Source organism: Oryza glaberrima, chromosome 12 (genome assembly GCF_000147395.1).
Source record: "Oryza glaberrima chromosome 12, OglaRS2, whole genome shotgun sequence".
In the NCBI taxonomy this organism is placed as follows: Eukaryota; Viridiplantae; Streptophyta; class Magnoliopsida; order Poales; family Poaceae; genus Oryza; species Oryza glaberrima.
In genome coordinates this window covers 6,843,013-6,866,948 of record NC_068337.1, presented here as the reverse complement: position 1 = coordinate 6,866,948, position 23,936 = coordinate 6,843,013, and the positions used below count along the sequence as shown (strand labels likewise).

General features: G+C 36.7%; 1 protein-coding gene across 3 annotated transcripts; it reads left to right on the top strand.

Annotated features, from left to right (window-relative positions):
• Positions 1-1,539: 1,539 nt before the first annotated feature.
• On the top strand, positions 1,540-23,327 carry LOC127757504 (ABC transporter G family member 49). Of its 3 annotated transcripts, none has more exons than XM_052283019.1 (24): positions 1,541-2,058; positions 10,775-10,898; positions 11,010-11,095; positions 11,179-11,263; positions 11,532-11,715; positions 11,810-11,886; positions 12,162-12,215; positions 12,296-12,386; positions 13,100-13,401; positions 14,082-14,363; positions 15,569-15,882; positions 16,171-16,331; positions 16,435-16,538; positions 16,626-16,779; positions 17,002-17,097; positions 17,231-17,304; positions 17,758-18,090; positions 18,280-18,570; positions 19,377-19,460; positions 21,086-21,219; positions 21,475-21,708; positions 21,845-22,016; positions 22,158-22,412; positions 22,538-23,325. In XM_052283019.1, the coding sequence occupies exons 1-24, from the start codon at positions 1,607-1,609 to the stop codon at positions 22,805-22,807; spliced, it is 4,413 nt and encodes a 1,470-aa protein (XP_052138979.1). In that variant the 5' UTR covers positions 1,541-1,606; the 3' UTR covers positions 22,808-23,325. The 3 variants fall into 3 exon arrangements, with proteins under 3 accessions (XP_052138980.1, XP_052138979.1, XP_052138981.1); XM_052283021.1 differs by having other exon boundaries at positions 1,572-2,058; positions 11,556-11,715; positions 22,538-23,326; XM_052283020.1 differs by lacking the exon at positions 19,377-19,460 and having other exon boundaries at positions 1,540-2,058; positions 22,538-23,327.
• Positions 23,328-23,936: the final 609 nt, after the last annotated feature.

Sequence of the window (23,936 nt, the reverse complement as noted above, 5' to 3'; positions counted from 1 at the left end):
AGAAAGTCCAAACTTTTTTTTGGATCCACTTGTGTGCAGAAATACAGGGCAACTATTAAAGCTAATTGTGATCTAAAGTACTTTTAAGTGTCTCTCTCCGATGTTACAAATGGAGTGCTTTTTCCATTTCCGAAAAGAAGTGTTAGCTGTATATATTTGCCAACAGAATGAACACAATTGCAAGTGTGATAGGTAGCATTAATATATATTATATTACTACTCCCTTTGTGATCTAAACGCTAGGTGTATGTGTTCTCTATTAGCTGAATTCTTGTCAGTCCACCCAAAAATATATTTTACTGATAGTAAATTTTTTTTCTAACAGTTTCGTGCCTGCAGGGTAGCTCCAAATTGGTACTCCCTCTGTTTCTAAATATTTGACGCCGTTAACTTTTTTAAATATGTTTGACTGTTCGACTTATTCAAAAAATTTAAGTAATTATTATTTTTTCCTATCATTTGATTCATTGTTAAATATACTTATTTGTATACATATAGTTTTACATATTTCATAAAAAGTTTTGAATAAGATGAACAGTTAAACATGTGCTAAAAAGTCAATGGGTGTCAAATATTTAGAAACGGATCGGTAGTTTCTTACAGTACATGTATACGTATTGGCATGATCTAATGAAATAAAGAGAGAGAGCAAGATGATATTACGTACAAGCAAATGAATACAAGAAAGAAAAAGACGTGGGCTGCAAAGCAAAGGTCCTCTTTTAACTTCGGGTGTTGTTTGTCTTTTCTTTATGTTGCTCTTTTAAGATAATGTTATATGTGAAGTGAGTCTAAACTTCTTTTTTTTTTTTCGATCCAGCATGTTGTGTGTAAAAAAATCATGTGGCAATGATTAAAGCCACTGTAATTGTGATCTAAACTTTACGTGTGTTTTTCTGTTGTTATAAATGAAACCAGGGAGTACTTTCTTCCGTATGGGAAAAGAAGTCTTAGCTATATATATTTGCCAACAGAAAAAGCAACGGTACAACTGCAAGTGAAAGGTGCCATTAATATTATATTACTATTTTTTTTCCCTTTGTGATCTAGACATTACATGTGTTTTCTGTCAGCTTGCTAGCTATTCCTGTCCACCCATAAAAATATATTTTATGATGGCAAAATATATTTTTCTAACAGTTTTCCATATTGGTAGTGATGTCCTACAATATTACATATGTACAAATAAGAAAAATCTAAGTAATTAATATATATGTATATAATATTAATATTATATATATATATATATAAATTTAACAATGTAGTAGGTTTTTCATTAAAAACCCATTTCATGCAATAATACTTGTATATATATTTATTGTTTGAAAAATAACTAATAATCAAACATGTGTACTAGAGAATAATGATTTGATGTCAAAAGTATCAAAGGAAAAAAATGGAGGCACTATAGTTTGGACTTTGGTGGAGTAGTCATTAATCATTAATGGTTGCAACCAGTTAGCATTTAGCAACACCCCTAGTCGTTTTAAATACCCAGCATATATCATATCATATCATATATATCACCAACACTGACACTTTGACTGTGAGTGACACCCCCGCATATATACACCACTACACAAGCAACGCCACGGAGTCGATAGTCATGACGACGACCAACGGCGGTGGCGTAGATCCTCCACAATGGCCGGAGGAGGAGGAAGACGAAGAAGATGCAGCCGCGGGGAGCAGCTGCCGCGTCACGGCGACAAACGGGCACCACCACCAGCAGCAGCTCGTCGTCTCCGGCGAGCTGGAAGGAGGCGGCGGCGGCGGCCGTGAGAAGGAGGACGACGAGCTGAAGCGGAAGTGGGCGGCGATCGAGAGGCTGCCCACCGCCGACCGGCTGCGGTTGTCTCTCCTCTCCAGTACTCGCGGCGGCGGTAGCAACGGCGATGTGAGCGAGGGAGGCGGAGGAGCAGCGTCGTCGGAGTTGGAGGTGGTGGACGTGCGGGGGCTGGGTGCGGCGGAGCGGCGAGCGGTGGTGCAACGGCTCGTCGCCGACGTCAAACACGACCATGTCCGGATGCTCAGGAAGCAGCGGGAGAGGATGGAGAGGTAACGATCGAACACCTATATCTTTTTCTCTTAAGAAAAAGATGTAAATTATGTACAAATTTTCATTACAAAATAGTAGTCAAATTTGCATATTTTGTTTAAAAAATAGTAGTCAAAATTTCATTTTTCAACACGTATTTTACACATTAAATTTCATATCTATCGTTGTAAATTAAATTATATAAGTTTAATTTAATTTCACTATGAATTCTAAATCTTATCCTATAATCCTAACTTTTACTAGTGGATATTTAACATTTGCACGTATAGGATTCCCTGCAGCTTTACTAGTGGCAGACATAGGATGGTTGTGTCATCAATAAAAAATATGGAAAATTCTAAATTACAAAAAGTGATAAACTGTAGAAAAATATAGCAGCAAAATATTTATCTTTCTAGTTTGATATCATTTTGGAACATATAATATAATATATGTGCTTTTAAAGAAATAGAATTTGCTTACGAAAGAAACAGGAAAAAATCAAGAGAGGAAAATCGGTACAAAAGCTGGTGTCGTAGGAATGAAACACCCCACCTGAAGTCTTAATCTTAAGATTATGAGAAGTGGACTTATGAGAATATGGAAAAATCAGCTTAATTTATTTTCTGAATTATATAATTACAGCTTCTCAAAATTTAGATAAAAAGTTGGATTATTTGGAAAAGCTCTTGATTCTAATTAAGAGAATCTGCAGTGGTTAGAAACTTCTTAAACCGATCCAGTTTAATTTGACACTCTAGAGTATAACTACATTATTATAAAAATATAAAATATGAGTATTCAGTTGAATATCGAATGTTGAGAGGTCCCGCTCTTGACTATATATATATATAGGAGGTTCTTGGAAAAAGCAAGTGCTCAGGTAACGACTAACGAATATAGGAGGCAAAATAATTCAGACAAGCGAAAGCAACTCCACTGACCAAAATTTGAATCGTACGCAGCTTCAATGGGTCTCTCTCAAAATATTCAACACAAGATTTGTTTTTTATAGGACAAATACTCTTAGTAAAACAGTACTCCATGTGTCCAAAAATATAAGTTTTAGACATTAATAAAATGGCTATTAAGGAGAGGGATAAAGAAAAGTTTGTTTCCTCGATGTCTGTGAGGTATAGATCTAAACTAGATGAAACTGGGTGTTTAGATTCGGGGTGTAAAGTTTTGACGTGTTACATCGGTATTATATAGGGTGTCACATGGGGTATTCGGGCACTAATAAATAAACTAATTACAAAATCCGTCAGTAAACCGCGAGACAAATTTATTAAGCCTAATTAATCCATCATTAGCAAATGTTTATTGTAGCACCACATTGTCAAATCATAGAGTAATTAGGTTTAAAATATCCGTCTCGTAAATTAGTCGCAATCTATGCAATTAGTTATTTTTTTAGGCTATATTAAATACTTCATGCAGGTGTTCAAACGTTCGATGTGGCTGGGTGAAAAATTTTGGGGTGGGATCTAATTAGGGCCTAAGTAGTTTAGTAATTAATGTATTAAGATTTACTCTCTCTTTCCCAAATTGATCATCACATATGTTTATTCATCAAAACCAAGAATAATTTAAATCACATCAATCAAGACACCATGGACACATTCTCCCACAACTAGGAAGGTAGCTCGCGCATTCGCGCGGGCATGTGCTATAGATTGCATTTGAAAAATTCTATAGGCGGAATATCAACTGAATGACACCTGCTATGTTTCAAAAGTACTATTTCTCCATAAGTTTTCTTCCTCGGCAATGCTTAGATATGTTTTTTCCAAACTATTTGTTAGCTTTTAAAATATATAATATTTAATACATCCATATAAACAATTATATATGATCTTTGCATTATTAATATGTTTTGAAGAACATATAATTTGTCTTATTTAATTGAATGCTTACTGGTTATTTTAACAAATCCTAAAAAACTTTATTAGTTAAAAATTAGAAGATGGATGAATTGAATAAGAGAGGACATGAAGAGAGATTCGAAGAGGAGAGAGTAAGCGTGCATACAATTATAATAATTTTTACAGGTTATTGTGTTTTAGTTGCTATTACTTTATTAACTAAAAGTACAATAAAATACTTATTGATTGATCAAATCTAACTTTTTTACTCGTCTTTTCCTACATTATTCATAGTTCATATTAAAAATTATAAACATTATAATGTTATTTTGACTCATTATAATGTTAGAATGGTGATTTAATTTTTTTGAACATTACTTTCGAGTTAGGGTCTTTTAAATTTTATCATTATAGATCGAATTTAATTGCTGTGAAGTTATATACGATGATAAAATCCATGTCAATATTTTTTAATGATTTTGTAATTGTTTGTGTGACACGCAAAAGTCAGAAAATATAGCCCAAAGTGACATATTTTTTTCAAAGTTGAATTACAATGGTATGGGTATTTAAATGTAAAAAAAATCTAAAGACATAAGTGGATCAAATATTAGTTGTATGACTTAGATGCTATAGTCACTTTTTTTAGCATAACTTTTTCTTCCGGCTATATTCTTAAGTCTATCTTCCCAACTTTACCTCTATCTTTTTTTCCACGCACACTTCCTAAACTACTAAATGGTTCTTTTTAATCTACTTTTTCATTTTTTAAGCTAATACTTAATTAATCACGCACTAATGTGTGCTTCATGTTGTGTGCCAAAGAGGAGGGATTCCCAACCCCCTCCTTCCCAATATTTCTCATAGTTATTCTCATTTTATTTTAGGATTGTAGATCTATTTTAGTTGTTATGTTGTTATGTATGATGATAATATCTATATTATTATTATTTTATATTCTTTTATAATTGTTTGAATAGCACGTAAAAGTCAAGAAATATAACCCCAATGGCATTTCTTTTCAAAGTTGAATTATAGTTGAAATAATTTAAAGATATAAGTAGATAAAAATTAATTGTATGATTTAGACATTATAGTTGCCTAATTGTTTAACACAAAATTTTTGCTTTTCTAACCAATAAAGCATGAAAATAGGAAAAGAAATATGTGAAAAGAGGATAAAAGGAATTAAAGGGAAAGGGGACGGACGTTTCACGTATGTACGTTTTCTATATATTAAAAAAAACACACGTAAGTACGTGGCCTAGGTGGGCCCGGGTTTGAGAGATGACTTTTTTTCTTGAAGATTATAAATAATAGGTCCACCAAAATTAATTAAAATCAAGGACATATGTCTAATGATTGTAAATAATAGGTCCACCAAATTGAACGAAAATCAACGGCTAGATGTTTCTTTTTTTTTTTGAGTATTTTTAGGATTTTCACTCATTTATTAGTGTCCCGTGACGGTTTAGAAACGTTAAAATATTTAGTCTACCAATTTATGTGAAAAATAGTTGAGATAGATCTTATATTTCTAATTTAATGCGTAAAGAATATAATGCAGTTAGCTTTATTCAAACATAGTAGATATGTATGGGTATGTGTTATACGATGATATAGTCTATGAGATTATCAAAGTTATAATTGTTTAAAATTGTTTATGGAAAATAATAATAAATGTTTATCTCTGTTATACTTGTAAATAAGAGGAAAGCTAGAAGGGAAAAAGGACCGTGATCACTGCTTGCATGCACGTGCGTACTTGATATGTACGTACAATGTGGGACCATTATATGTCATAAGATCATCTAATCTAACGGTTTATAGTATTGGACCCATCAATTTAAGTGAATATCAATGGTTAGATGTTATTTTAAATCTAATTTATTAAAGCTCCACGTGGCAGCTTAAGAGCAATTATAGGACGACTTAAGAGCGTTTGTAGAAAGTTTAATGGATTTTAGTATATAATAGATAGATACATGCATTGATTAAAACACCTGGCCAATTACACCTTAGCATACACACATTTTTTTCATACTGCATTAATTGTATTACGATGGAATCCGTGTCCATGTGATTATATGATGATCAATTTGAGAAATTTTGAATTATATTATATGATGATCAATTTGAGAAGGAGGGAGTATAAAGGCCCTGTTTGGAAGATTAGCCCAGGGCTAATTTTAAGAGCTAATGTTTAGTCATGAATTGGTAGGCTAAACATTAGCCTAGGGTGGTATGTTTGGATCCATGGGCTAATTCAAGGTTAAAAGTTGGAGAGAGAGTAGAAAGAGAGGAGAGAGAAGGAGAGAGAGAGCTGCTTTTTGATGGTCCCCATATAAAATTAGCCCTATTAGCATCCCTTGGAGGAGCTAATGTTTTGAGGGGGGCTAATTCACATTAGCTCAAAATTAGCCCACCTGTTTGGATTCTCGAGGACTAATTTGAGGCTAAAAATTGAGGGCTAAACATTAGCCCATAAAATCAAACAGGGCCAAAGTTAGGACAAATATGTTGAGATTTAATAAAGTAGGGGACACATATGTTGAGACATCGATAAAGCTGAGAATAAATGCATTACTGTTTAATAAAGTGAATGGCTTTTTTTAGTTTTTAAATTTTCATAGTGGTACGTGTAACATGAAAAATAAATTTATTTTAGAAAGAAGGTACGGAGTAATACTGTTACTTGCATGCATAACGTGAGCGCTTGCCGCGAGACCCCACACACGAACATTTTCCAAAATAGTTTTCCAAGTTCTAACAGTTTAGGACTGTTGTAACTTGCTATAAGTCCAAGTTCCAATAGATTATGTCCACACAGATACATTTAGTTTAGGCTTTTCAAAGTTGGACAAAAAGTTTAAAGACATGAGCCATGTGTTTAGTTGTGTATGCTTAATTAATATCCTTTTACACAAGATCTTGTGCCAAGAATTTAATTATTTTGTATAAAACGTTTCACAATTGGAGTTATCAATTTCACACAACAGCCATTTTTCACAATTAGGAAAATGTCTCTACAAGGTATATTTGTCGTAGTGAAATTTATAACTCCAATTGTGAAATGCTTTACAAATATATCTTGTAGAGACATTTTCCTAATACTATAGAGATATTTTTAAAATGTCTTTACAATGTTATGGAGATATTTTGAAGAGTGTCTCATAAGTGTCTTTTGGTAAATTGTCTCTACGAACTAAGAGACATTTTATAAGATGTCTTTATGCAAATAGAGGCACTTTGTAGAGGCATTAATATGTTGTGGCAACTATAGTAAATCAATATGAAAAAAAAGAAAAATACTATCCCTTACCCATCCTTAAACTCATGCCCTCTTGAGTTCACCATTTTTATCTTCAATGCATTAACCATCTCAACCTCATTTAATTACATGTAAATATGTGATTTGTGTTACTTATATCTACTTACTTGATATATATTAATATTTGAAAAAATGATTTGACATATGAGACTAATTTTAAAGTACCAAAAAGATGTCTCCACAAGATAAATTTAACAAAGTATGCTAAAAATGTCTCTAAAGTGTCTCCAGAGTAAAAATATTTTAGGCGATTTTGAAAGTGCCTCTAAAAAGTGTCTTTAGATGATAGAGCTTCAAAACATAGAGACAGTTTCTCTACAAAAGAGTTACTACATAAGGTTTTTATTGTAGTGGGAGTACAGTTTATAAAAAAGTTCAATAAGATCAAACTACACAAATCCAACCTAATTTGTTTTCTAAAATATTTCATTATTACCAAACATGTAATTTTAATTTATTTTGCCAATAACTTTTTTAACTATACAGAAGACAAATACATACCACTACGCACGTACTACTGCCCACCTGTGAGTGCCAACGACTTTCGTCAAATTCCTAACCTCATTATAAAGGTAGCACACCCTCGCGAACATAATATTCATCGGCATCACGATACCAATATACACACACAATATGAGTATGCCTCTCTAACATATGCTTGAAGAGATGGCAACCATCACAAATCTCTAACTTATTAAATTCATATTAAAAGTGCACTGTGCACGTCAGAATTGAGGTTAATGCATTTGGTTTTACTTGAATAGTTATGCACATTTGATGTTTTGTATTTAAATCTTACAGATCATTGCAATTACAATTTTATGCTACTTTATTTCCATCGCTAGTCGATCTAAGGACCTATATTTGTCCTGCTCATGAGCTGCTCGTGTGATAATTGTTATAAGAAAAACTGTGCTCATCATAACTGTTAGAAATTTGGTCATAATTCGGCATATTATAATCCAAAATATTAAGACAATAAACATGACATTTGTAATTTGAGTAGATCTAGTGACAGTGCTAGATGTGTACAACATGAGCATGCTTAATATAGAATAAGCATCAACATAGATAAGAGAACACAATAATATTGCGACAGACAGTTGTAGGAAACGAAGAACGAACGGTAATAACGAAACGTTATACCCGAGAATGGCCTTCCGCTGGAGTTTGAGCCAGTATTGCCTCCGTTGGTGTTGACGAGAGGCTCCTTCTCCTTGTCTCCAGTGTTGTTGTTGTCACCAGTCGTCGACATGTTGGTGAAGATGATGCAGAGCAGTCACGCTTAAAGCGCTACCCAAAAACTTGATCGCCCGCCTACCCGTGCAGATTCTCAAGCGGACGGAGTTTCGAAGGCACCTGCTCGTTCCGATCACCCGTGTGCGCGGGATGAACAGAACCAGGGAAACAGAGAGACAGCGTAGGAACAGAAGGAGAGTATCGCCAAGGAACAATAGTAGGAGGAAGACACACACTTTGAGAGCCTCTACCTTGCGTTATATGTAGAGAGAGAGATCTCCATTACCACACAAATAAATCTCATTTGTTGTGAAGGTTACCACAAAATAAATCTCATTTGTTATGAAGGTTACCACATAATGAATCTTTCATTTGTTGTGAAGGTTACAACAAATAAATCTCTCATTTGTTGTGGATGTTACAACACAATGAATCTCTCATTTGTTGTGGAGGTTATAACACAATGAATTTCATTTGTTAATGGTGACTTTATTCTCGTATGTTACAAAACGGAAGAGCAGCAGGCAGGCTCGGCTCGGTCGGCTGCCTCGCCTCGCTACGCCCACGGCCGAGGCCGACTCGGCATGCGCGCATGCATGTGGCAGTCCAACCATCACCTCAACCGGTCAACAGGGAATCTCTAATATCACCCTATCTAAGTTGAGGTTCTTCCACCTAAATTTTCAAGGCAGTATTATTCTCTCTAACATTACTTGTGAGCTCTTGAGATTTTAATTGAATTAAATTGGGCCTAGCCCATTTATTCCAACAATAACGTCATGTTTTTCAGCTTGGCAGCAAAAAACCCACTTCCTATGTGTTTAATGAGATTTGCACATCTAAAACAAGAAGAATGATTAAATTATACCCTTTCACGAGCTATAGTATACTCGGTAAATTAGGGGAAATTTTGCTAGTGGACATTGTGACTTCGCGGTTTTAGCTGTATGACACAACACGGAGTGACTTTTAGGAAAAAAAACGCTTCCAAAAGTTCGATATTTGCTGGTGGACACCGTACCCATTAAAATAATATTTTTCGGTTGAAGAGAAGAGAGAAATCGTGTAAAATATCAAAAATACCCTTGGCGCTACATGTTAGCTCTCCCATCTCTCTTCTTTCTCTATCCCTTCCTTCTCTTCTCCCTCTATCCCACATGTCAGCGATGACGGGGGTAGGCGAGGTCCGGCGGCGGCGGGAGGGCTAGGGTGGAGCAGCCGCAGTGACGTGCGGGCGAGGGCGAGGTCCGGCAGCGGGAGGGCGAGGGCGGAATAGCCGCGGCTCCCAAGCAGCGGCGCCGGCCAGACAGCAGGCGAAGTCTGGCGGTGGCAGCTGCGTGTGGAGGAGCGGCGGCGCGGCTGGACGGCGATAGCTACAGTGTGTGGAATGAGGAGGCCACCTTTCACACGATTTCTCTCTCCTTCTCAATCGAAAATTATTATTTCAATGAGTGCGGTGTCTATCAGCAAATATCCAACTTTTGGTAGTGTTTTTCTCCGAAAATCACTTCGTGTCGTGTCCTACAGCTAAAATTGCGAAGTCACGGTGTTAGCAAAATTTCCCTTTCTTAAAACATGGGAATGGATAGATTTTCATCGAAGGGAAATATTTTAGTTATCCGTAGACGGTCGCAAATAACAATGGGGTTCAAGCAGGATTTCCTGGTGCGATAACAGTAATTAATGGCTCGGTACCAAGTTCAAATGGTTTAAAAATAAATTTCATCCATTTTTTTTTGTTTACCATAGTAATCACACATATAGAAGTGCAACAACGTATTAACGCACATAGGGTGAGAGTGCCGGTGTAAAATGTTTCCAGAGAAATCATAATTTTAAGAGTAAATTTCATAGAACCTCAATTTTTTAAAGTCTAATTAAGTTACACAAAACCATAAAGAGTTTGGTACGTTACACGTAACCTCGGGTAACGTGATCCTAAAGTTTCACAAAACCACACCGTTAACTATTTTTAGCATACTTCTATCTCAAACTTTAAAAAGAGAATATAACATTTATATGATAGATAAAATTCAAATAAATTTAAAATATGACTATAGAACTCAAAAGTGTAGTAGATCAAAGTCAAAATAATCAGTAGTATAGTTCCGTGTAAGATCATAATACTTAGTTTATATGTCACTTATCAAAATAAGTGTAATTTTGTGTAACTTAGACCGATGGGGTTTTCAAAGATTTTCTCTAATTTTAAAAATGTGGCACATATAATCCACGCATTTAAATCCGCTCCTGTATAAGCTAAAATGAGTGAAATCATGCTGCCGTCCGAAATGCACGCAGGGTGGGAGTGCGGCCGCCGACGGTGGAGGTGCGGTGGCGCGACGTGTGCGTGGAGGCGGAATGCCAGGTGGTCTCCGGCAAGCCGCTCCCGACGCTCTGGAACACCGCGCTCTCCAGATTCTCGGTAAACCAAACCAGCACCCGCTCTCTGCCCCACGATTCCTCCCCCCCTCATCTCTCTGTCCGTTGATGCGATGCCTGAGACGCACACCACCTGTTCGTTCAAATGCCCCAGCTGCTCGCGGCCAAGCTGGGCTTCAGCCATCACCAGTCCAAGGTCCAAATCCTCGAAAATGTCAGCGGAATCATCAAGCCTTCCAGGTAAATTGGAAGTTAATTGGATTGGTGTTTAGGTTTTCAGGCCATATGCGAGATGCTCAACAGCTGAACTATATATGCTGCAGGATTACTCTTCTGCTTGGACCCCCAGGGTGCGGCAAAACCACACTCTTGAAAGCACTTACTGGAAGGCTCAATAAAAGCCTCAAGGTATGCGTGGTTGCTACCGATCACAATTCACCCTGCATAATTGTGCACCTCTGCTACACTGTACCATCTTTATACGTTTTTTTTTTAATTTCAAACACATCTATTAAGTTGCTCATATGGTCAGTTCAGGGCCTTCAGGCCATATGTAAGATGCGCAACCACTACCAGTTGCATCTTGTTCCCTTTTTTGTTGTATGTAGGTTTAGAAACTGTAAACATATTGGATGCAATTACTAACCAGCAAACATGCGTGCTGTTGCAAATTTAGTATATATGCACGTCTGTATTGCAGGAAACAGGAGAAATTGAGTACAATGGTGTGAAGCTAGATCAGTTCGTTCCAGCAAAGACATCAGCTTATGTAAGTCAGTATGACCTTCACGTTGCTGATATGACTGTGAGGGAGACGCTCGACTTCTCAGCAAGATTTCAAGGCGTTGGCAGCAGAGCAGGTGACTAAGTTAATACCCAATGTAATAAAGACCTTAATTTCATGAAAACTTAGCTACTCTTAACTAAGTGCTATAACTTTGTTGTATAAACTAGAAATCATGAAGGAAGTGATTAAAAAGGAGAAGGAGGCTGGGATTACCCCTGATCCTGACATAGATGCATATATGAAGGTAAATACTAACATTCTCGCTCACCAAAAAGGGGGAAAAATGAAAAGGAGAAAAATAAACTGACCTTCTTGTATTTGGTTGTGTTGCATTTTATAAGCTTTATAGATTGTAATGTAATTCTGACAATAGCATAACAAGAATGGAAATTATGATCCTATGAAAACAAGAATGGACACCTGTCGATTTTTTAATTAAAATTATACCATATATGTAAACTGCAGCACATTTTCTTGTTGCAACTATTAGCATGTTACAATTGAGCTATCCTTTCATAGGCAATATCTATGGAAGGTCTACAAAGGAGCATGCAAACGGACTATATTATGAAGGTAGATTCTGCTCCAAACATGAATGTTATGGATCCAGTGCAATATTTTCTCCAGTGCATAATCTCTTTTTTACCTAGTAGATCATGGGACTTGACAAATGTGCTGATGTAAAAGTGGGAAATGCCATGAGAAGAGGTATTTCAGGTGGTGAGATGAAGAGACTTACCACAGGTGATTTCAATATATACAAGAATATATCAGTTCTGTTATACTACCTGAACTATAATACAATGCCCTCTCATATAATACTGTAGTCATCACTCATCACATTAAAAATGGAAAATCATTGACCAGAATATAATTCAATGCTTTCTGTTTAAATTTATGATTTCAATGCTATTCAAATTGTTTCCTGATGCAGAAATCACCTGTTACGACTAGAAGGACATAACACTAGGTTTTACAATCCTAATGTTTCACAAAACACCAATCTCAAGGAAATTCCAGCTGAACTGGCAAAATGGTCACTAAATAACTCGGAGCACTACCTTGTGCTCTTCGGGCTTCGGCCCTCTACAATGTCCTGCAGGATTGTCACTACAGTTGGACCCAACTTCTCAACTCAGCTGGATTTCCTTATGGGTCAGTAACACTTAGAAACAAAAACGTGGGTAGTGTTCCTCAAGACAATATTGCTCAGATCCTATGCAACTATAGATATAGAATATCTGGTTTCCGTAATTCACCCTATTCTTTATTGGCATGTACTACTATAGTGTTATAATTAATGAAACAACGTGAGTTGCAAATGCTGCAAAAATACCTTTATGATGAAAACATGAAATCCACCCTGCTGAGATATTAAATTTACCCTGTTAATTATAAATTTATTCAGTGATGGATGTTTATATTCTTTTTTCCTTGACTACTTGTCTTACAATCAGGGGAGATGATAGTCGGACCATGTAAGGTGCTCTTAATGGATGAAATATCAACTGGGTTGGATAGCTCCACAACCTTCCAAATTGTTTCTTGCCTCCAACAGTTGGCACATATCTCAGAGTATACCATACTGGTTTCACTCCTTCAACCAGCACCAGAGACATACGATCTTTTTGATGATATTATCTTAATGGGAGAAGGAAAAGTTGTATATCATGGACCAAAGAATCTCATAATGACCTTCTTTGAGTCATGTGGGTTCAAATGCCCAGAAAGAAAAGGACCTGCTGACTTTCTTCAAGAGGTATTTCATAGATCACTTGTCAACAAAAATCTGACTAAGGATTGTGTGATGCAAAGCAAACACCAAAAGCATATAGCAGTTCCTTTGCTCTGGTGCTATGACCTGTACTTATTTCATAAAATTCAGTGTAACATAAAATATACGTGGGATCCTTCATTTCACTAAAAAAGAGGTGGGCCTAAAAAAATCAGAACTGAACCTTTCTAGTTTTTACAAAAAAAAATATAATCTTTCAATTGATGCAATCAGGAACATAGTCTAATAGCATCTAATCTACATTTAACTTAGTATATCATTTAGTGAAATATTCATCTATTTGAAAGAATATATTATAGGTCACTAAAATGATCTGATTAACCTTTCTTTTGTGGAGAATTGGTTCAACATTCAACATTTGTGCATTGTACAAGAGCATTATGTCTTCTAAATATTCAATAAAGAACTACAACAGCTTTTAATATGTAAGAATGCTTAGATTACGTAATCTGGATTTGTCTGATTAGTATTTGTTCTGGCATACCATCAGATACTAATCTTTTGAATATACAATAAAAACCTACAACAGTTATTAACGTGGAATTATCGGATATGGATTACGTAATTTGGATCTTCCTGACAATTGTTGTTTTAAAATACCATGAGATTCTAGTACATCATCATTCTTCCAAAATTGTGAATAGGTGTTGTCAAAAAAAGATCAACAGCAGTACTGGAGTCGAAGTGAACAATGGTACAATTTCATTACTGTTGACCAGTTCTGTGATAAATTCAAAGCATCTCAAGTTGGTCAGAGTCTAGCTGAGGACCTTTCAAAGCTATATGAGAAATCAAAAGCAAACAAGAATGCCTTGTCCTGCAGTATTTATTCATTGTCCAAGTGGCATCTCCTCAAGGCATGTTTTGATAGAGAGCTTCTTCTCATGAAAAGGAATGCTTTCCTCCACATAACAAAAGCTGTTCAGGTCAGTAAGCTCTATGCTTCATAGTGAAAATGGTCTGAAACTCCATTCTTTTGATTACAAAAAACATGCTAACTAGTGGATGTATTTTGTATTACAAGAAAATACCAACTAGTGGATGCATTCTGTTTTACAAGAAACATGCGAACACCTAATTATGTTGAAGCTAAGTTTTGATGAGTTACATTCAATTATAGTTTTATGTCTGCAGAATATCTGTACTAGCTGCAATTAGAAATATTCCAAAACTTTAAGGCAACATTCTGTTTTGTTTTTCTCTCTGAAGGAAACACTGGATACAGCTTAACTTAGAGAATGCAATGATGTGTTTGCTGTATATGTTGTGATTTTTTTCCTATGCTAGATTTAAATCTCTGTCTGGATCACTTGATATTTAAAGGGTCTCTGAAACTGATGGTGGTTCAGGCGCTCAGCTAAGGGATATGCAGATTTAGGCCCTGTTTCTTTCAGCTTGGGATTATTATAATCTAGATTATTGGGAGTAAGCTGAAAGAAACAGGTAACTTATTGAAGTAGCTTATTATAATCTGGAGCCCAGCTTATTATAATCTGATAAGCTCATTTAGGTGAGCTTTTTCTAGATTATTGGGTGAAAAATTACCCACCATGCCACCCCACTCCCTCTTTAGACTTGCAAACCCAATAATCTAGGCTCTAATAATCTAGAAAAGAAACAACTAACCGCTTATTCTACTACAGATTATAACAATCTAGCTTATAGTAATCTAACTCAATAATCTAGATTATAATAATCTTAAGCTGAAAGAAACAGGGCCTTAGTGTAGTTTTAGGTGAGCTCATTGGTGAAGTATTGAAGGGGATAGGCATTGTATGTTCATCACACTCAGTAGAGAGATTTGATAACAAATTTTACTACCTTGTTTTACATTTTACGAACAAAGCAGCCATTATAAAGAATATTATCACACCGCATCTCAGTCTATTCAGCCCCTCCCTCCTACTGAACGTGTCCTTTAAGAACTTGAATAATGAATGCTTGTGTGTTTTTATTTCTTAATGCACTATAGGACTACAGCTATAACCTCTAAGAGATCTGCAGGTGCTGTGTTAGTGGTAAATGAGTATGCCTGACTGATTTAATAATAATAATAATATAAACTTATGCGTGATTTTGCATCTCTGAACATACCCTTCAGAAATTAACACAGTAAATATTTTTACTTCAGCTTGGACTTCTTGCAATTATTACTGGGACAGTGTTTTTCCATACACACAAGAATTTTGATATAGTTAGTGCCAACTATTACATGGGTTCACTCTTCTACGCACTCATCCTGCTGATGGTCAATGGAATCCCTGAGCTGGTCATGTCAATTAGCAGACTTCCAGTTTTTTACAAACACAGAGATCACTACTTATATCCTGGATGGGCTTATGCAATACCAGCTTTTATCCTAAAGATTCCAGCCTCTTTAGTTGCGGCATTATCTTGGACATCAATATCTTATTACCTCATCGGATATACTCCAGAAGCCCCCAGGTACAATACAGTTCTGTTGTATACCTAAGTAGCTAATTACCTGGACATACCAAATAAACTATGGTGTCGTTTTCTGTTGTTGGCTTTGCAAGTTATGCTGCTGTGTGTGAACTAGCTGTACAAGCTTGTAAAAGAAGAGGTCACCTCTATCTTTTACGTATAGCCAACATTATTTTTCAACCGTAATTCCACTATCTGATACCTCCATGATTTCTATATGTCTATCCAAAAGTAGGTTTTAAGACATAAAAAAATGTGTTGTGTTAACATGCATGATTCTTCTGATAGATATTTCCGTCAGCTTCTCGTCCTCTTCCTCGTCCACACAGGAGCATTGTCATTGTATCGATGTGTTGGTTCATACTGCCAAACAATAGCGGTTGGTCCAATTGCTGCCACAATGTCACTTCTAGTCATCCTTCTGTTTGGTGGTTTCCTCATTCCTCGGCGTAAGACACCCCCATGCTTAAACAAACTACATATAGAAGAGTTATATTCTTATAAAAAAATTATTGTACATCACTATTAAAAATATCATCAACACTTCTACAGCATCTATGCCTAATTGGCTAAAATGGGGGTTTTGGCTCTCTCCATTGTCATATGCTGAGATAGGCCTAACTGGAAATGAGTTTTTGACACCAAGATGGCTAAAGGTAATATTTACACAGAAATTCTGAACTGCAATATATGTAAAATTTCAGTGGTTATACTCACATGGTACTAATTTATTATATTGATAGATCACAATATCTGGTGTAACAATTGGAAGGAGGATACTGATAGATCGAGGGCTAGACTTCTCTGTCTACTTTTATTGGATCTCAGTTGCTGCTTTGATTGGGTTTATTTTGTTATACAATATCGGTTTTGCCATTGGTTTGACTATAAAACAATGTAAGTACTTGTCAATGGCTGAAATATCATTTCAATTAAACAAGAATTGAAGATATAATTTGCCTCTCAATTCTAACTGTGAATTGTGAACTTAGCTTAAACTCTGACAAGTAACAAATGAACGTAACAACTGAGATGGAGCAAAATCAATCTGTTCACAAGCACACATTATTTTCCGCTGTTACGTGTGCCATTTATTCTAACCTTTCATGACCCTCCCAGCTCCAGGGGCTTCTCAAGCTATTATTTCTAATGATAAGATAAGGATATGTCATGGAAGAGACCAAGAAAAGTCAAAGGACATCAAGATTGGGATGAGTAAGTTGCAAGCAGTGACTGCTTTGGTACCTAATAGGATCGATTAGTTTAATTGTAAACTATGCAACTAAGTACAACTCATGCTACTAACAGAAAACAGGTGGACTGATTTATGTAACCAAATCTTGTGCAGGGAGGATGGCATTACCTTTCACACCCCTTACTATATCGTTTCGAGATGTGAACTACTATATAGACACTCCTCCGGTAATTAACATACAGTATTAGCATGTAGACACCCGTCCGTCAATGATATATACATTTAAAGTAATTCCTTATGATCACTATTTTGTAATAATGAATAGGAATAAGGTATTACTAGCTAAAGTTAAGGCCAATTTGCAGTTCTGGTGATCATGCCAAGTAAAGTGGCACCTTAACTACCAAGAGTCAAGACAACTACTAATTGGATAAGTCTATGATTGATACATCAACACATGGAGGATAGTTTGTGCTTACCAATGAACTAAAAAGAGAGGGATACACAATTTATTTATTCAACGGTGCTGCACAGATACCCCTGTCTCCCATATAAACTTGCAAATGAAAACTTAATAGTGCTTCTATGTTTTCTTGAAAATACTAGATTCAAAATAATGTATGAACACACGAATTGAAAGCATTATGTTTTTTATGATAAAGGAACTGTTCTTGCTTCAGGAAATGAGGAAGAAAGGTTACATGGGAAGAAAACTACAACTGCTCCGGAACATCACAGGGGCATTCCAGCCTGGGATCCTGTCTGCACTAATGGGTGTTACTGGAGCAGGGAAAACAACCCTCCTCGATGTTCTTGCTGGAAGGAAAACTGGGGGTGTTATTGAAGGAGACATAAGAATAGGCGGTTATCCTAAAGTTCAACAAACATTTTCTAGGATATCAGGCTACTGTGAACAGAATGATGTTCACTCCCCACAAATCACAGTGGGGGAGTCTGTAGCATATTCGGCCTGGCTACGCCTTCCAGCAGAAATTGACACAAAAACTAGAAAAGTGAGTTATGTTGTTATTTTGAAGAAATTGCAGTTATAAATAAAAAAGAGAGATTGTGCAAATGCAAATATAAGAAAAAATTGTATGTACAGGGTGAAAGTTTCACCTCTTCTTATTTTAGATGCAACTGAGTAAGAACAGTTTATATGAAAATTTGAGTTCTGCTGACCCCTATTATTTTTCTTGTAGGAATTTGTTGACGAAGTTCTTGAAATAATTGAGTTAGACGAAATTAGAGATGCTTTGGTTGGAACACCTGGGGTAAATGGTCTATCTAGAGAGCAACGAAAACGGCTCACAATCGCAGTTGAACTCGTGTCTAACCCTTCAATTGTATTCATGGATGAACCGACATCAGGCTTGGATGCAAGAGCAGCTGCTATTGCCATGCGTGCAGTGAAGAATGTGGCAGAAACAGGTCGAACTGTTGTGTGCACAATTCATCAACCAAGTATCGAAATATTTGAAGCATTTGATGAGGTAATTACCATGTGTTGTGTGTGTGTGTGTGTGTAACCTTCTCAATATATACTAAAAGTTCTAGTGACAATATATAGAATTTTTGACCTTGAAAACTGCCAACAATTTATAGAATTTTGAGGAATACTTGTGTGTCCCCCAATGGGACCTCACACCTAGTGCCATCTTGATCAATACTAACCCTTACTAAACTAACTCAGGAACACTACCCCACAGATGAGCCAAAGAGGTTTATTATGCACATCTTGTTACATATTTTAAGAGCATAAGTAGGATATAGAACTTCAGTATATCATTTAATCAACAACTACTAACATATTACAGCATCAGCATCCGGTTCTCTAGCTTCTCCTTGATGCAATATTAAGTAATGTTGATTGCCAATGCAAAAATATCTTTGTTGTCCACATTGCTACAATCGGTTTATTGGCATAAGAAATCTTTCCACTTTTAACCTGTTCAAAGCCCTTTCCCAGGCCTATCATTCTAATAACCGTAGACCTGATACAGTTTCCATGTCTGTCCTACTATGGGGTCATGATATTTTGACTGAACAGCCCTTGCCTTAGAAATATCATGTCTTTTGTGGTGTAAAGGCACCCAGCGAGTATTGCAATAAAAACACCCATTAAAATGTATCACCTGACTAAACAGAAAGCTTATGTTTTTCATCAATTTGCAATACAACAATATGCAAGTATTCATGTTCCCCTCCACACACACACTAAAGTTTAGTTACTTCACGTAATAATTCATATCAGAGTGAAGGTACAATATATTTTTGTTTCACATGTAATACTTTGTAGTTAATGCTGATCAAAAGGGGTGGAGAGTTGATTTATGCCGGGCCACTTGGACAACATTCGTGCATGGTCATTCAATATTTTCAGGTAACTATCAACCACACCCTTGTAAAAATCTAGTGAAATTCATTGGCACAATGAAAAAAACACTCAACTCTATGGGGAGAAATGTCCCTTGAGCATTGCCAATAGAAGTCGAGGAAGGTGCTAACTGCCAAACGCTAGAGGCCCAGGATGGAATTGCGTGTAACTCTGAAAGAATCTTACATTTAGTGCATTCGCTTGCCCCACCCACAATCCCTAAGTATTTTACATTTCTATGGAACAACTTGTGTCATTATCTAAAAAAAATACAAGAGTTTATTTTATACAAGGGTATTGCATGTTCATATCTTCTCTTCTTTATCTTAAAGTATTATTTTTGTTGAATGGGAAAAATAGGTAATACCGATCAATTTAGGTTAGAAGACCAATGAAGCTTCACTATAGTACATATTTTCACTTTTGTGCCTACAATTGCTACAGATATTTTGTGATTAGTTCCAATTTGTCCTTTAGTTCTTTCTTTTGATGTGACATTGTTGAAGACGCAGTCATTCCGGTGTTCCCAAATTTTCCAAGCCACTAAGATAATCAGAGAATTCATCCCTTTCTTAGCTTCCTTAGAGACACCTCTGACCACTTGGGACCACCAGCTAGAGAAACGCCCTGAGGAAGGTTGAGGTGCTAAATCCACCATGCCTATCTTTTCCATAATTAGAAACCATATTTGATGGGCGAATACGCAAGGCACAAGGATGTGTTGTATTGTCTCATCCTGTTGATCACAGAGAGGGCAAACATCTGGGTGTGACATCCCAAACTTCTCAAGGAGATTCGATGTCCAACATCGGTTATTCACTGCCAACCACAAGAAGAACTTACATTTAAGGGGGCACCCAACTCCTCCATATTCTCTTCCATGGGGCAAATTTTATCGACCCAATGAAATAGGTGTGGTAAGCAGAGTTGCTTGTGTAAGTTCCTATTTTCGGAAACTTCCAAGTGTGTTGGTCAGGGACATCCTGTTATATGATTAGTCCATCAACTAAGTTTCATAGTTGCAGGTACTCGACTAACACTTGTATAGAGAGACTTCCAATAATGTCACCAACCCAGCTTCTGATCACCAACACTTGTATAGGGAGTTGTTGCGCATCGCCTCGGCGACGTTTTTTTCTTTCTGTTCTCTCTTTTTCCCAATGTGTTCCTTTGTGATGCACTCTGTTGTACGTACTTTCTCTTCTCCTTAATGAAATGAAACGCATGGCTCTTGCGTTTTCGAGAAAAAGAAGTTCTTTCTTTTGATTTAACCTTCTCAAGATAAGTAGGCATGCATGTCTATTATCCTACAACAAAAGATAAGTGTTTATTGGCTAAGCCTTTTGCAATCCCCTTAATTTTGGATCATCCTTTACTATATGATAGTTTGAATCTTCTTTTATATGTGCTATCTCCCTCTTTTTCTGATTTTCGTTGTAAAAAATGTAACTAGAACTATTTGCCTTCTTTTATGTTTTTTTTTAAATGTGTATATTCTTAACACATAGTCATTGTTCCATTGTTCATTCTCTGTGACACCGAATGTACATTCCACATTTTCACTTTTTGTGATAAGCGATATTAAACATAATTTGTCTGTTCTAGTTTAGTATAAGTGTTCTTTTTTTCAGTCAATACCAGGAGTACCCAAGATCAAGGACAACTACAATCCATCAACATGGATGCTAGAAGTTACTTCCACATCCATGGAAGCTCAACTTGGAGTAGATTTTGCACAAATTTACACGGGATCATCAATTTGCAAGTAAGTTTTGTAGAGCTCTCACAGTTATTAGCTCTACATCGTGTTCATTTTAACAATGTCTTTTTTTTTCATGAGTAAATATTATGCAAGCTGAGAAACAAAGCCATGCACATGTCATTAAAGGCAGTTTTGCTTAGTATGAAATTTTAGCATTGCCTACCGTACTTTACATAACTCTAGCTAGCTTTCATTCGGAAGGCAATAACTTGACATAATATTTTTCCTAATAATAAGTACTGTGAATTGTGATTGAAGGGACAAGGATGAGCTGATAAAGGGCTTCAGCATGCCACCACCAGGTACGAGCGATCTCCATTTCCCAACACGGTTTCCGCAGAAGTTTCTGGAGCAGTTCAAAGCTTGCCTCTGGAAGCAGTTCCTGTCGCATTGGAGAACTCCTTCATATAACCTGGTGCGAATTGTGTTCATGGCATTCTCTAGCATTATCTTCGGCGTGCTATACTGGCAGCAAGGCAACATCAGGCACATGTATGTCAACCATCACTTGATTTAATGTTTTAACCACATCACATGACTAAATTATATTTGCATTTCTAATGACTGGCAGAGAGCCTAGCCTAGGAAAATGCATGATTGCATTAATTCATGTTTTGTTTTTGCATAGAAATGACCAACAAGGTCTGTTCACTATTTTGGGATGCATGTATGGCATCACCATCTTCACTGGTATTAACAACAGCCAATCAGCGATGCCATTTGTCGCCGTTGAACGCTCTGTCATGTACAGGGAAAGGTTTGCTGGAATGTACTCTCCTTGGGCCTACTCCTTTGCACAGGTCAATCAGACTAATTACTACCAATCGCATATATAACATGTATTTCATGTACTGGTTCCAGGGCTCACTGCATCACGCAGTTAATGTTACTGTCTGCAGACTTTCATGTTTTTTCTATGCAACTATGTGATTTGGCAACAGGTTGCTATGGAGATTCCCTATGTTTTGATGCTGGCATTGTTGTTCATGTTGATCGCATACCCGACAATAGGGTATGCCTGGACAGCAGCGAAGTTCTGCTGGTTCTTTTACACCATGTTCTGGACGCTGCTCTACTTCGTCTACTTTGGAATGCTGATAGTATCAATCACCCCCAACCTCCAAGTGGCCTCAATATATGCATCCTCATTCTACATGACACAACACCTCCTTTCTGGCTTCGTCGTGCCTCCTTCAGTAAGTCATGCCCGCTGATACTTATTATTCCTGGATTTTTATCCATCATGCTTATTAATAGTTTGCTCCAATTAATACTAAAGATACATATATATTGGAGATGAATGAAAACTGTTTCCATGCAGCAAATACCAAAATGGTGGATCTGGCTGTACTACATCTCCCCGATGTCGTGGACGCTGAATCTCCTCTTCACCACACAGTTCGGGTTCGCGGACAGCAGTAACATCCTTGTCTTTGGAGAGACTAAACCGATCGCAGCCTTCGTAAGAGACTATTTTGGTTTCCACCGCGAGCTGCTACCACTTTCTGCCATAATATTGGCAGCATACCCTGTCCTCTTCGCCATCCTGTACGGGTACAGCATCTCAAGGTTTAACTTCCAAAAGAGATAGACAGATCAGGGGTGTAAATAGGAAAATTTGAACAGGATAATAACTGAACCACATATCCATTACCATATAAGTTGAGCCGGATTCAAATACGGACTGGATATCTGTTGAATGTGGATACGGATACAGATTCAGATTAGATATTGGTCTGTTTCAATCAGATTCGGTTATCCACTAATTGCAATGATGACAAAAATTTAATAGTCCAAGAGACTTATATACTATTGTATTAAATTTAAGTGAGAAGAAATGTAATGGCAATCTTCTCAGTCCTCTTTGGTTCCAGCAATATGAAGGCTGAACTTCCAAAAGAAAAAACATACTATCATGGCAAAGTTTTATCTTCTGCTCAAAGATATGTACACTGAGATTTAATTTGTATTTGCCTACCAACTGGTAACAGAAGTCAGGGGCCTGTTAAACTTTTCTGGAATTTGCCGTGGATTTAGTAGCTGTTGAATTGGATTCAGCTCTGAGCAATATTGTTCAAGAAAGTTATGTGTGTTCCCAGATTTTTTTGGGCCTTAAGAGCGAGTACAGTATTAGGCATATAGCTTGGGTGTAGGTGATTTCTTGTCTCATATAAGGCTCCTCCAAACTTGAGTTGATCTGGTACTAGTGCAGCACTCAAGGGCTCTGCTTCTGCAAGAGCTTTGGTGTTATTCACAATTGAATATTAGATTTCAACCTAGGCGACGTGGAGGGATGATATCAAATCCTTTTAGAGAACTTATTTATCAAAAACTTATTTCGAAAATGAGTCATTGGTGTGCATGTGGTGTGCGTGTGCCCGGCCTGCTTGAGTGGTCGTGTATATGAGAAGCCGGCTACAGGGCAAACAAAGAGGCATATGGGGATTCTCCAGGAGATGGCAGGCTGCAGTAGGCCAAGGAGTAGACAGATCTATTTGGAATTTTTGAGGAAGAACGACTAGGGTTTTTTGGGTTGGCCTATAAATACCTACTGCCGTCACTGTTACATAAAGGCAGTCGGTAATTTATACTGCAGTTTTCCAACCAGGCTCTAGTCGAGCGCCTTTAGAAATAATATATTTGTATATATACTATCAGTACATTTGTCGATAAAAATTTTCCTAAGAATTGTAATATGTAAATATAGAGTATAATAATAG

Bases quoted from the DNA above. Each gene is read 5' to 3' on its own strand.
- LOC127757504 (XM_052283019.1), top strand. From the start codon at position 1,607: ATGACGACGACCAACGGCGGTGGCGTAGATCCTCCACAATGGCCGGAG. The intron at 12,387-13,099 runs GTGATTTCAATA...TCTTACAATCAG, and splicing joins GATGAAGAGACTTACCACAG to GGGAGATGATAGTCGGACCA. The intron at 13,402-14,081 runs GTATTTCATAGA...AATTGTGAATAG, and splicing joins CTGCTGACTTTCTTCAAGAG to GTGTTGTCAAAAAAAGATCA.